Source organism: Bufo gargarizans, chromosome 5 (genome assembly GCF_014858855.1).
Source record: "Bufo gargarizans isolate SCDJY-AF-19 chromosome 5, ASM1485885v1, whole genome shotgun sequence".
Lineage (NCBI taxonomy): Eukaryota > Metazoa > Chordata > Amphibia > Anura > Bufonidae > Bufo > Bufo gargarizans.
In genome coordinates, this window is record NC_058084.1 from 59,041,827 (window position 1) to 59,055,716 (window position 13,890).

At 44.4% G+C, this 13,890-nt stretch overlaps 1 protein-coding gene across 1 annotated transcript in view; it reads right to left on the reverse strand.

Moving 5' to 3' along the window:
- Positions 1 to 13,890, reverse strand: part of WASHC5 (WASH complex subunit 5) — a 61,068-nt gene that overhangs the window by 36,247 nt on the left and 10,931 nt on the right. Inside the window, exons 6-15 of the mRNA XM_044292769.1 lie at positions 13,162 to 13,354; positions 10,662 to 10,814; positions 10,292 to 10,405; positions 9,554 to 9,725; positions 7,206 to 7,333; positions 6,747 to 6,876; positions 5,539 to 5,651; positions 4,048 to 4,214; positions 1,999 to 2,074; positions 1,322 to 1,432 (exon numbers count right to left, since the gene is read on the reverse strand). Of these exons, the coding sequence (XP_044148704.1) occupies positions 1,322 to 1,432; positions 1,999 to 2,074; positions 4,048 to 4,214; positions 5,539 to 5,651; positions 6,747 to 6,876; positions 7,206 to 7,333; positions 9,554 to 9,725; positions 10,292 to 10,405; positions 10,662 to 10,814; positions 13,162 to 13,354 (1,357 nt within the window). The remainder of the gene's footprint in view (positions 1 to 1,321; positions 1,433 to 1,998; positions 2,075 to 4,047; positions 4,215 to 5,538; positions 5,652 to 6,746; positions 6,877 to 7,205; positions 7,334 to 9,553; positions 9,726 to 10,291; positions 10,406 to 10,661; positions 10,815 to 13,161; positions 13,355 to 13,890) is intronic.

A 13,890-nucleotide genomic window follows, 5' to 3' on the forward strand; every position in this document is an offset into this window, starting at 1 on the left:
TGTGTCATCCGTATTCCACAGACGTTGCTCAGCTGAAAATTATTTTCCAGAGCATCTCCTATCAGTCTTCAGTGAAAAACAGACGCACCGCAGATGCAACACGTTCGCATCATGGACCAAAGTAGTGCATGTCTCCGTGATTTTTTTTTTACTGACCCACAGTGAGTAAAAAAAATACTGATGTGTGAACAGACACATTCAAATCAATGGGCGTGTGTGCTGTGCACAGAAAATGCGGACAGCACACGTCAGTGAAAAACGGAAATGTGTACGAGGTCTTAGTGGAGTTTTACAAGAGTTTTTTCCTGTTTCCTTATTGACTCCTATGAAATTCTCAATCAAATCTGCATCTAAGAAGTAACGACACGTCTAAAGTGTTTTTCAAACCAGATACTGAAAGGTTTTTATATTGAAGTCAATGGGAAACAGTTGATAGAGTTTTGAATGTAGCAGGAGAAAACAACTGAATCAGAGGCAGATTTTTCCCATGCGAACATACCCTTAGTAAATACGGTTCACTTGTTCGGGACACACCACATTGATTAAGAAGCTAATGCCTCTTAGTCCTCATGCACACAACCATATTCTGCGTCTGCATCCGATCTGCATTTTGTGCGGATTGCACACAGAGCCATTCGTTTGTATATGTCCGCCAATAATGTGGACAGCAAATGGATGTCATCCGTGTGCTGTCCGCATCCGTGCGGCCGCTCTGCAAATGATAGAACATGTCCTATTCTTGTCGGTTTTGTTGACAAGAATAGGCAGATCTATTAGGAAAGTCTGCCATGCACACAGCAGGCGTCCTTTATATTGCAGATCCGTGGTTTCCAGATCGTAACATACATACGGTCGTGTGCACGAAGCCTTCATTTTGCCAAATCTTTGATCCAAAAGTACACCTGACTCTGAAATCTACAGCGGCTCAGAACTGACCTGAGGATAGGTCATTATGTAAATCCCAGAGAACCCCTTTAATAACCAATCAATTTCTAGCCTTGGCTCCTATCCGACAGACCCCAGCAAACTGCTATTATTGCTGAGGGAAAAGTTTGTTCGGCCATACATTCCTCCTGAAATGCAGTATTACATGCCGGACATTCACGGGTGCAAACCATGGTCCACACAAGAAGCTCCTCTTTCTTGGTGACCTATATGCCTCAATACAAAGGTGTTGGTTTAATGCGATGGTTGGTTTTCTTGGGCAGCAAATGTTCTCACCAGTGGTAGAGCGACTGTGTGCCTGTCCTCTGTAAATCCCATGTTGCTGCCATATAACGGAGGTTTAGCTGCTTGAGTTAGGGCTGGATTGATCACTTACCTTCCTTACATAGGAAACCAGCTCCCCGGAGTAATACTGAGAGACGCTGAGGAGATCAGAACTGTTGGCCTGGTTGATTCGCAGTAAAGGTAAGTCAAGGGCGGACGCCAGCTGTAATGCCAAACAAAAGGTGTAATCAATAATGGTCTGCACCTCACACACTGCATGTGGCTTTGGCAGGATTTAATTTGGGAAAACTGCAAAAGCCATAAAACACAACGCCATTCTCCAGAGGGGCAGCTACAGCTATCTCTCAGAATGGTATTTGCTGCCAACTGCAGCTAAAAGGGGACACAAAACACACATATTTTAGGCCGTGTTCACAACACATTTAACATACACGTTGGGGGAAAAATACGGATTCAGAAGTGTGGTATACTGCACTTCTCCAGCATAAAAACGTATACACTAAACAGATAGGTTAACCCTATGGTGATACCACTGTATGGTATCCATTTAACATATACGTCATGTGTGTACGTTAAACATAGGACAAAACCGTGATGCGAACACAGCCTTGTGCCATTTAGCATGGTGGGAATGACATGGCTGGAATGACGTCAGTAAGCGTGGCTGTATCATAATGCAGCAGCGACAACTGAGCATTTGTTGTGATGAGATTCTGAAAATGACCCTAAAATATGGCGGCACTGATGAGGTGTGGTGTAGACTCTTACCTTTAGGAACGTGGCTCTCAGTTTGGTGACCATGGAAGGATTGGCTCTTATGCTCTCCTGCATAATTGATGTGAAACTAGAACAAAACGCATGGTTATTATACACTCAAGGAACACGCTCAAAACGTTAAAGCAGAGGTGTAGCCATAGGGGTAAAGGGCCATGGTGCCTAAATGGACTCAATAGTCCTCCTGCCACATAAGGAGACACCACTATTATAAATGGAATTTGTTATGGGGGGGGGGGGGGCTGGTACAGACTTTTCCAAGTTGCTTTAAAGGGAACCTGTCACCGGGATTTTGTGTATAGAGCTGAGGACATGGGTTGCTAGATGGCATCTAGCACATCCGCAATACCCAGTCACCATAGCTCTGTGTGCTTTTATTGTGTAAACAAACCGATTTGATACATATGCAAATTAACCTGAGATGAGTCCTGTACATGAGATGAGTCAGGGACAGGACTCATCTCAGGTTAATTTGCATATGTATTAAATCGTTTTTTTTTTACACAATAAAAGCACACAGAGCTATGGGGACTGGGTATTCCAGATGTGCTAGGGGCGATCTAGCAGCCCATGTCCTCAGCTCTATACCCCAAATACAGGTGACAGGTTCCCTTTAAAGGAGTTGTCTTATCTGAGACATTGGTGGCATATCGCTAGGACATACCACCAATGTCAAAGAGGTGCGGATCTCACCTTTGGGACCCTAACTATCTCCAGTGTGGTCCCCCCTGAAGTGAGTGGAGAGCGGCCGTGCATGCGTGGCCATCCTCCAACATTGAAGGGTTTCTGTCACCACACTTTTCACTATTAAACAGGCTGACATTATACATGTGCAAATTTAACTCTGCTATTCTTTTTTTCCAGTGTGCCCCAGTGTTTGTGCAATTATATCTTTTATTATATGCTAATCAGCCTTTAAGAGCGGGGGGGGGGGGCCTTGCACCTGCTCCAAGCGGCTCCGTTCACCCACCTCTTTCCACTCCCTTCTACTCTTGATTGACAGGGCCAGGCCCCAGTGTTGGTCTCCTCCTGTCGGCCATGTCTGCCGGGGAAATCTCACGCCTGCACCGTCCAGTTCAGTATTTGGCGCAGGCGCAGTGAGGGAAGGACGCTCGCCGGCTGCCGGCTTCCTCACTGCGACGTATTTGGCGCAGGCCCAGTGAGAAAGCCGTCCAGAGTAGAAGGGAGTGGAAAGAGGTGGGCGAACGGAGCCTCTAGGAGCAGGTGCAACGCCCCCCCCCCCCACTCCTAAAGGCTAATTAGCATATAATAAAAGTTATAATTGCACAAAAACAGGGGCACACTGAAAAAAAAGAATAGCAGAGTTAAATTCAGGTGACATTTGCACATGTATAAGTGTGGTGACCGAAACCATTTAACTTCTTCTCTATGGGACTGCCAAAAATAGCATTTCCAGCAGCCCCATTGTGGTGAAGGGAGAGGTCGAGGGCATGCACAGCTGCTTTCCACTCGCTTCTGAGGGGCCATTCTGGAGATAGTGGGGTGTTTGGCTATTTTCTGAAGTCTCACAGAAATTAATGAAGTGCAGGACGAGCATGTGTGGTGTGGTGCCCTCTCCTTCACTTTCAGGGGCCCATTTCAGAGCTAGGTGAGGGTCTCAGAGGTGGGATCAGCACCTATCTGACTTAGAGGACATATCCTTGCGATATGCCATCAAATTCCCAGATGAAACAACCCCGTTAAAGGATTTTTCAACAAAGACTACTTATCCACAGGATGGGATGGAGGTCCCCGAGTCCCCATGTGGGGTGCACACGGGTGAACCCCTGCTCTGTTCACTGCTATGAGACGGTCAGAGATAGATGTGAGCGCCATCTTGATCTGTCCCATAGTAGAGAATGGAGTAGCACTTACACAAGCAAACTAATGCTTGTAAGCTCTGGCGATCATGGCCCTCACACCTAGAGCTTCAATTGCATGTGAGCCTGTAACCCTGTGATGTCTTGTATTTTTTTTGTATCTACATATAAAAACTGTTCAAACACCATAAGGCAAGGATCTGTCCTATAAGTGGATACCTACCTGTCAATCAGTTGCCAGGCATAGGACAGGTCACCCACAATCTGCATGGTGATCAGCACCTCTTCTTTAATGTTAATTGTGCGAATCATCTGGTGCAGAAACTTCCTGGTGTCAGCAAGGAACTGGCACACCTGAAGGTTACTTTCCAGCTGGTGAAACTCTTGCACCTATAGAACGTCATAGTGATGATATATTGTACAAGATAGAAGGGGAAAAGCTGAGCTCAGGGGAATACAGTTTTCTAGAACTTCATTTAAGTATTTCACTTAAAAAAAGAAGCTGTTCAACATTCCCCTCCTACTCCCAGAATTCTCCCACCACCTACTGATGGCAAAAGCCTGTGAGTCCTGCTTCTCTGTCCATTCATGGAGAGACCCTGTGAGTCCTGCTTCTCTGTCCATTCATAGAGAGAGCCTGTGAGTCCTGCTTCTCTGTCCATTCATAGAGAGACCCTGTGAGTCCTGCTTCTCTGTCCATTCACAGAGAGACCCTGTGAGTCCTGCTTCCCTCGCCCATTCATAGAGAAAGCCTGGGAGTCCTGCTTCTCTCAACCACTCATACAGAAAGCCAGTAAGTCCTGTTTTTCTTACCCACTCAAAGAGAAAGCCTGTGAGTACTGGTTTCACCACACACTCATAGCAAAAGACTGTGTCCTGCTACCCTCAACCACCCATAGATAAAGCCTTCTTCTCTAGCCAACTCATAGAGAAAGCCTGGGAGTCCTGTTCCCCCTGTTTACTTAGAGAAAGCTTGTGACTCCTGCTTCCCTCGCCCATTCATAGAGAAAGCCTGGGAGTCCTGCTTCCCTCGCCCATTCATAGAGAAAGCCTGGAAGTCCTGCTTCCCTCGCCCATTCCATTCATAGAGAAAGCCTGGGAGTCCTGCTTCCCTCGCCCATTCCATTCATAGAGAAAGCCTGGGAGTCCTGCTTCCCTCGCCCATTCATAGAGAAAGCCTGGGAGTCCTGCTTCCCTCGCCCATTCATAGAGAAAGCCTGGGAGTCCTGCTTCCCTCGCCCATTCATAGAGAAAGCCTGGGAGTCCTGCTTCCCTCGCCCATTCATAGAGAAAGCCTGGGAGTCCTGCTTCCCTTGCCCATTCATAGAGAAAGCCTGGGAGTCCTGCCTCCCTCGCCCATTCATAGAGAAAGCCTGGGAGTCCTGCTTCCCTCGCCCATTCATAGAGAAAGCCTGGGAGTCCTGCTTCCCCATCCATACATGTTGATTTCCAACTTTTTGTTTGATAGTATATACACAGAGAGCTGTCAAGCACTGCATGCGGATGGGGTAAGCACAACCCACATGCTTTCTCTATCAATAGGAGGTGGATACAGGTCTCATAAAACTTTCTTAAAGTCACACCCGGCGTGACTTATTGTAAACAAATGGATCATTCATGAAAACCAAACATGGTCAATGAAACAACCCCAGGAGAGAGGACACTTTCAATCACCAGCTGACTGATGACTGAATGAGACACGAGGATCTCTAACCTCTTCCAAGGCTTGTATGAGCTGTACGGTCTTCCTTCCAGCAGCCGTGGAATCATCGTAGTTTAAGGACTGGATCTGTTTGGAGATTTCCCGGAACCAGGCCTGCAGGTTTTCTGTGGATGAATGAGAGAAGGTAACACCCTGTGCATGGTACATAGCTTCCTTCACCGCTAACATCTCAAAATGGAAACTTGAGGATTTTTCCTATAGGACATCGGCATTTCATAAGCTCTGCAACTTTCTGATATACTTTGCTCTTCCATTCCTCAATATTTTCAAGAATGTCAGTAAACGAAGATGCAAAACACAAAAAGTTTTCTATAACTGCACCCAGTCTAGATAATCCTCTGTAAGGGTACTATCACACTTGCGTTGCTGGATTCTGTCGCCGGAACTGCCTGCCGGATCCGGCAATCTGTATGCAAACGGATACCATTTGTGGACAGATCCGTCTCACAAATGCACTGCAATACCGGATCCGTCTCTCCGGTTGTCATCCGGAAAAACGGATCCGGCATTTATCTTTTTCACATTTTTAAAGGTCTGCGCATGCGCAGAACCGCAAAACCGGATCAGTTTTTCCAGAACACTTGGGGCCAGATCCGGCATTAATGCATTTCAATGTATCCGGCATTCCGCCAAGTGTTTCGGAATTTTGGACGGAGAAAATACCGCAGCATGCTACAGTATTTTCTCAGTCCAAAAACTGTACAGTGACTGAACTGAAGACGTCCTGATGCGTCCTTAACGGATTGCTCTCCATTCAGAATGCATAGGGATAAAACTGATCAGTTCTTTTCCGGTATTGAGCCCCTAGGACGGAACTCAATACCGGAAAAGTTTAACGCAAGTGTGAAAGTACCCCTAGCTAAATATATCAGCAGCACAAATCCGCTTCCTGTGTGGCATCCAAAGAAGGTTATCATTCACATATAGCAAGCAGAGATCTTGAAAAATTGCAAAACGTATGAGAATACCATGACTAAGCTTTATTAAATTCCATCTAAGCCTCTCTGCCCCTTTTCTGCAGAAGACTTGAGTAAGATGAGGCAGACTAGTCGCTAGATACAGACTATGGTTGTCAGGCAATGTCTCCCTAGCAACCCATTTGTCAAACCGCTCTCATTGTCGGTGTGCCGAGAACAGCCAAGTTAAAAATTAGATTGTCACCACTACGATCACCAACAGTAACTTCAGTGCCATCGTACCATTCTTCTCCACCCTGGTGAGAGGTTTAACCCCAGAGAAGACATCAGCGAGTTCCGTCATACGCTCCGATCCTTCCTTCTTATAGTTCTCCCATTTGGTCTGTTTTTCTGATAACATTTGCTTAAACATCTGAAATTAAAAGATTTCAATGAGGAGGTGTCCTTATACACATAATTTGGGCTTATTTAGACTTTTTAGGCTTAAAAATGCCTACCTTTTAGAAAACGCTTCCGTAAATCATACATCATCTTGATATATCACATGTCTGGTTTAAGGTAAATGGGTCAGGGCTACCACTAAGAACCATGATTGGTAGGGATGTCCATGGTATGTACATTTTTTACATTTATTTTTGTTCTTTTACTTTCATTTTAACGATCAGGTCATAAAGACATTGGAGTGACCGGCGCATACAGTAAAGAACGGTAAATCCCAATATCACATACGGATAACATTACCTCCTTCAACTGGAACTCAAACTGAGCCGTGTCTAGCAGCAGCTGGAACAGGACCTTGGGGTTGTACTTCGATTCGGCCAGAACTTGGTCTTTTACCTGTCGGAGTCGCTTGTTATTTGGGTCATAAGCTGGGAAAAGAACAGGATTTAGTTATTTTAGCAGAAATGCTTTATATTATAATGGCCCTAGCAATGCAAGAAGTTTGAGAGATCATTGGGCAACAATTTTGAACATTATTTTTGATGCGTTCGATTTTTCAGCTGATTTAGGGTCCAGTCACACGTCCCCAAGTGTTTTGTGGTCCGCAAATTGAGGATCCGCAAAACACGGACACCGGGCCATGTGCATTCCGCATTTTGCGGACCGCAGATGGCCGGCACTTTAAATAGAGATGCCTTTTCTTGTCCGTGACAAGAATAGGACATGTTCTATTTTTTTGGGGGAACGGAAGTGCGGATGCGAACAGCACACTGTGTGCTGTCCACATCTTTTGCGGCCCCATTGAAAATGAATGGGTCTGCATCCGTTCCGCAACGTTGTGGAACGGATCCGAACCCATTTTGAGGAAGTGTGAATGGACCCTTAGACTAAAATAGGCATGCTGACCTCAAAACGACAGATAGTTTTCTTCTACCATGTCAGTTTTTTTTCTCTATAGCTTATCTTAATGCAATTAGTCTGCATCGAGGGGAGCACTAGTGCTTTTCTACTGGCCAAGAGAGAACCACCCTCGAGTGGGAAGGGGTGAAGGGCGACCTTGGCGACCTGCAACTGGTTGTTATTTGTCTAGGCTATTCAGTCTGTCTTGGTGAAGAATATGTAGACATAAAGAGAGTCATTGAGTTGTTGCAATATCACAAACACAATTGGATCATCTGTGTTGACCTTACAATGGTGGGCTTCCTTCTTGGTCAGCAATGCGGATACACCAAGTGTCCTTGTTTTCTGTGCGTGTGGGACAGCAGAGCTTGTGAGAAGCATTGAGAGTAGTGTTGAGAGAACTTGTGTTTCGAGTTCGGAGTACAAAGTTCGGGTTATCTAACAATTCTGTTATGGATTCCGCTACCACAGACCATATATGGTCCGTGGTAGTGGAATCCATAACGGAATTCTTAGATAACCCGACCCTTGTACACCGAACTTGAAACACAAGTTCTCTCATCCCTAGTGGAGAGGAATCGGCCTCCAAGATCTGACCTCAAACCTGGTGATCCAAACATTCTACATGAGACACGTGTTGACCTTATAGTCCCACCTCTGCACATGAAACTGGGTCTCATGAAGCAATTTGTTAAGACTTTGCCAACTGAAGGAGACTGTTTCAAGTACCTCATGTATGTCAGAACTCCCCCAAAAGAATGCTTGGTTAGGACTCTCGTGGAAATACATGAAAAACAATTACATCAAAATTGTCCAGAAACTCTTGGGAGAGCTACAAAATGCTTGGTTGCAACAGGAGCACCAAGGTGCACTTCTTGCTAACTTCCCGAAAAACCTTGGTGCAATCAGTGATGAGCAAGGTAAACGATTCCACCAAGATTTGAAGTTCATGGAGGGATGGTATCAGGGTAGATGCGATGTACATATGATGGCTGACTATTGTGGAGCAGCAGGTCAGATTGTCCACAGATTGAACACTCCAAGAAAAGCTATAAGCGTACATTTTTATCTTAATTGCTACCTATAACTTTACTACTTGCACACAATTTGACTTACAGTATCCTTTGTATGAACAAAATAACTTTAAATAAACATTACACTCGGGTAATTTTTCATTATTTTCCATTATATGTACATTTTTGTATGGTTTTGAGTAAAAAAAGGAGGGTAATCCTGTAGCTGTTGGGACAGAGAAAAACTGGGGTCACTTTAGGATTCAGAAGACAAAAGTTTGTCAAAAACAAGTATCAGATTTAACTCAATGAAAATTGTGTTCCCCAGTTAAAGCATCTTGAAAAAAACCGAGAGGGACTGTCTGGTTTGTTGATCTTCTATTCTTTTGGCCTCTACATTGTCTACCTCGGTCCATCTAACTTCACCCCGTCTATTTAGTCGCATCGGTGCAGGGTGTCGCAGCTTCATCCCGCTCACTGGAATAGGACGAAGCTGGGATAGTCCTGCTGCTACTATACAGACATCGTGCAGGGAGATGGCGCTGTCCGAACAATGAAGAGGCTCGCATGGTGCAGTGGCCCATTCAAACTGTTGATTACTGGAGGTGCAGCGGTCGGCCACCTACTTATTCTGAGGATAAGCCATCAATATCTTAAATCCAGAAAACCCTTCAAGGCCTCTGCCACTTGACAACAGCTCTCTGTGCTCTATAAATGAGTAAATCAGAATATTACCCGAGTCTGCAGTATGCAGCATCAGCCACCGGATGGCGACATTACAGTCTCTCAGGCAGTTCAGCAGCTTGGGGATATTATCCAGTACAAACTCCTCTCTCAGGAATCCCTCCTTCAGGAAGTGCTGCACTTGAGGGTGAAGACGCTCCATGATGGCGGCATATCGGCATGCCTGATGTGACAATATATAAATAGAGATTAAAAGTAGTCGCAGGACTTCAATAAATGGAAATGACATGATAAACTTAGGGCTCTTTCACACGAGCGGATGCCGTGCAGGTAATCAGCTGCGTGAAAGAGAACCAAGCGCCGTTCCGGACAGCAGAGACACGGAGCATTAACATGATTGATAATGCTCCGAGCCTCTCTGTGATCCTTTTACTACAAAATCACGGTGACAATTTTATCTCACTGTGAATTTGTAGTAAAAAGATCAATCATGTTACTGCTCCGTGCCTCTGCTGTCCGGAACGGGGCTTGGCTCTCTTTCACGCAGCAGATTACCCGCACGGCTTTCGCTCGTGTGAAAGAGCCCTTAGTGGTTAGCACTGGAATCTTGGCTATAAATCCCATCACGCCATCATTTGCAGAGTTTATAAATCACAGGTGCTGATGCAGGTTTCTAGAAAATGTACATGTACACGATCCCACCGGAAAACTGGCCTCATGATCCAAATTTAGGAGGCAGTCACGCTACCCATAGTAAATGATACGCTCAATACTGCAGGTTCACTCTACCTGCTCCTTGATGTTGGGCAGATCCAAGGTGTAGTTCAGAGCAGTCTTTGCAGCTTTGTAAGGTTCCCAGGCCTCCATAAGATTGACTGTGATCCCCATGTAGATACTGATAACCTGCAGGAAATAACACAACCTCAGGATGGTACGATGGATGGGGCAGTGCGGGCATCCCCCTACACTCATCCTGCTCAGTACGTCTTATGATGGAAGGCATGAGCACCTTGAAGGGTTTTTATAAGATGAAAGCTTCCAATATGCTTTGTTTTTTCAGTTCTTAAGCATTTTCAAGATACATACCTGTCCTGTGTGTGGTCATGGAGCACCTCTACACAACTTACACTCGCACAGTGAAGAATGACTTGGCACTTACCCAGTTATCAGGGAAATATTTATCCACGATCTCCCTCATCTTGGCTTGATGGGTTTGTAGGGTAGAAGGGTGGAAGTATAGGATAACATACAACATGGCAGCTTGTGTGGCCAGAGCGGTGCTCCTGTGTTCTGGTAAAGGGTATGCAGACACCTGAAAAGGAATATCAAACCCTGTGACACCTCGTGGATTAATATGTTACAAATATGAAATACTGGAGCGCACACATATAATGAGAAATGAATGATACCCACAACACTAAGCCTTACTCTATTCCTGCACATAACGTGTACCCAATAATGTACAAAACTAACCACTGTCAAATGTTTTACATTACTTATCCTGTACTGATCCTGAGGTACATCCTGTATTATACTCCAGAGCTGCACTCACTATTCTGCTGGTGGAGTCACTGTGTACATACATTACATTACTTATCCTGTACTGATCCTGAGTTACATCCTGTATTATACGCCAGAGCTGCACTCACTATTCTGCTGGTGGAGTCACTGTGTACATACATTACATTACTTATCCTGTACTGATCCTGAGTTACATCCTGTATTATACGCCAGAGCTGCACTCACTATTCTGCTGGTGGAGTCACTGTGTACATACATTACATTACTTATCCTGTACTGATCCTGAGTTATATCCTGTATTATACTCCAGAGCTGCACTCACTATTCTGCTGGTGCAGTCACTGTGTACATACATACATTACTTATCCTGTACTGATCCTGAGTTACATCCTGTATTATACTCCAGAGCTGCACTCACTATTCTGCTGGTGCAGTCACTGTGTACATACATTACATTACTTATCCTGTACTGATCCTGAGTTACATCCTGTATTATACGCCAGAGCTGCACTCACTATTCTGCTGGTGGCAGTCACTGTGTACATACATTACATTACTTATCCTGTACTGATCCTGAGTTACATCCTGTATTATACGCCAGAGCTGCACTCACTATTCTGCTGGTGGAGTCACTGTGTACATACATTACATTACTTATCCTGTACTGATCCTGAGTTATATCCTGTATTATACTCCAGAGCTGCACTCACTATTCTGCTGGTGCAGTCACTGTGTACATACATTACTTATCCTGTACTGATCCTGAGTTACATCCTGTATTATACTCCAGAGCTGCACTCACTATTCTGCTGGTGCAGTCACTGTGTACATACATTACATTACTTATCCTGTACTGATCCTGAGTTACATCCTGTATTATACTCCAGAGCAGCACTCACTATTCTGCTGGTGCAGTCACTGTGTACATACATTACATTACTTATCCTGTACTGATCCTGAGTTACATCCTGTATTATACGCCAGAGCTGCACTCACTATTCTGCTGGTGGAGTCACTGTGTACATACATTACATTACTTATCCTGTACTGATCCTGGGTTACATCCTGTATTATACTCCAGAGCTGCACTCACTATTCTGCTGGTGCAGTCACTGTGTACATACAATACATTACTTATCCTGTACTGATCCTGAGTTACATCCTGTATTATACTCCAGAGCTGCACTCACTATTCTGCTGGTGCAGTTACTGTGTACATACATTACATTACTTATCCTGTACTGATCCTGAGTTATATCCTGTATTATACTCCAGAGCTGCACTCCACTATTCTGCTGGTGCAGTCACTGTGTACATACATTACTTATCCTGTACTGATCCTGAGTTACATCCTGCATTATACTCCAGAGCTGCACTCACTATTCTGCTGGTGCAGTCACTGTGTACATACATTACTTATCCTGTACTGATCCTGAGTTACATCCTGTATTATACTGCAGAGCTGCACTCACTATTCATCAGCTCTCAACAAACTCAACTAGGAGCGGATCTAAGTCCATCTTCTAGCCTACTACAAGAGCAAAGTCAGGATTATTAATGCTAACATATCAATGCAAAATTATAAAAATTTAGCAATTATTCTATTTTGGGGTACTGCACTACGCTCTCCATTCTGCTGGTGGAGTCACTATGTACATACTGTATATTAAATTACTTGTCCTGTACTGATCCAAAGTTAGATCCAGTATTATACATCCAGAGCTGCACTTGCTATTCTGCTGGTGCAGTCACTGTGTACATACATTACTTATCCTGAGTTATATCCTGTATTATACTCCAGAACTGCATCCACTAATCTGCATCTTTCAGGACTTGAATCTCCCAGTGTTCCCGCTCATTGCTCCTGACCCTCACATTCACGATGAGCTCGGCTGAGAAAGCATGTGTTCTCAATAGGGACAGGGGAATACGTTGCAGCTAGACTTCAATGGCAGCAGCTCCCGTCCCATGGGAACATAAGATTGGACATGCTGAAATGCAACGTGGCAGAGCCTTACCCATATCCGAAAAACAATTTTCTGCCAAATGCTGCACCAAAATGGCAATGCAAGACCTTACCCCTACAGGAGGAAATGTTCATTTATTTTTTTTTTTTAAAAGGTACAGTCCAAACTCACCTGGTTATAAATATCATCAGATCGGAGTCTGCCGATCACCATACTGATAAATGTCTCACTTATAGGCACCCGGCTGAAATAGCTCTCGGGGTAGTTTAGAGGCCGCTTAGACCCTGGCTGGCTGGAGTACCCCGTACTGCGCAGCAGTTTGCAGATATCGTCCATATTGGAATCAGCGGAGGATCTAGCAGCACTGAATGATCAAAAACAGAATGTGAACGAATAGTATAGCTATAGGAAGAAAATAAATAGCAATAAACCATACAGAAGACGGGTGCAAACACACAAACTAAATACGTTTACATAAATTTCTTTATATGGACTCTTATCTCTGATCTCCTGACCTCATAAACACTCATTATAGCAGAATTCTTATCAAAATGACAAGAATATAGCTTAAAAAAAAGCATTTATGATGTCAGTTGATCAGAGATAAGAGCTACACATGAGCAGTCAGATGATAGGATTCAATGTAAACAGTCAGATTTTTTTTTAACCCCTGTACCTCAGAAATGGCTGAACATTTTTAATTAAGACAAGTTTAAAAATGACTCAAATTCAATAGTAAAAAAAAAAAAAAGTTCCCAAAGGTTTCCATAGCCTTTAAGGGGGTGGTACCAAGATACTACAGTACTTTATCCTCCCACCCATAAGGGTAACGGATCACAAGAACGGCGTCTCGCTGCTGCTCCATTTTCTCTATGGGATGGCTGGACATAGCCAGTCTCG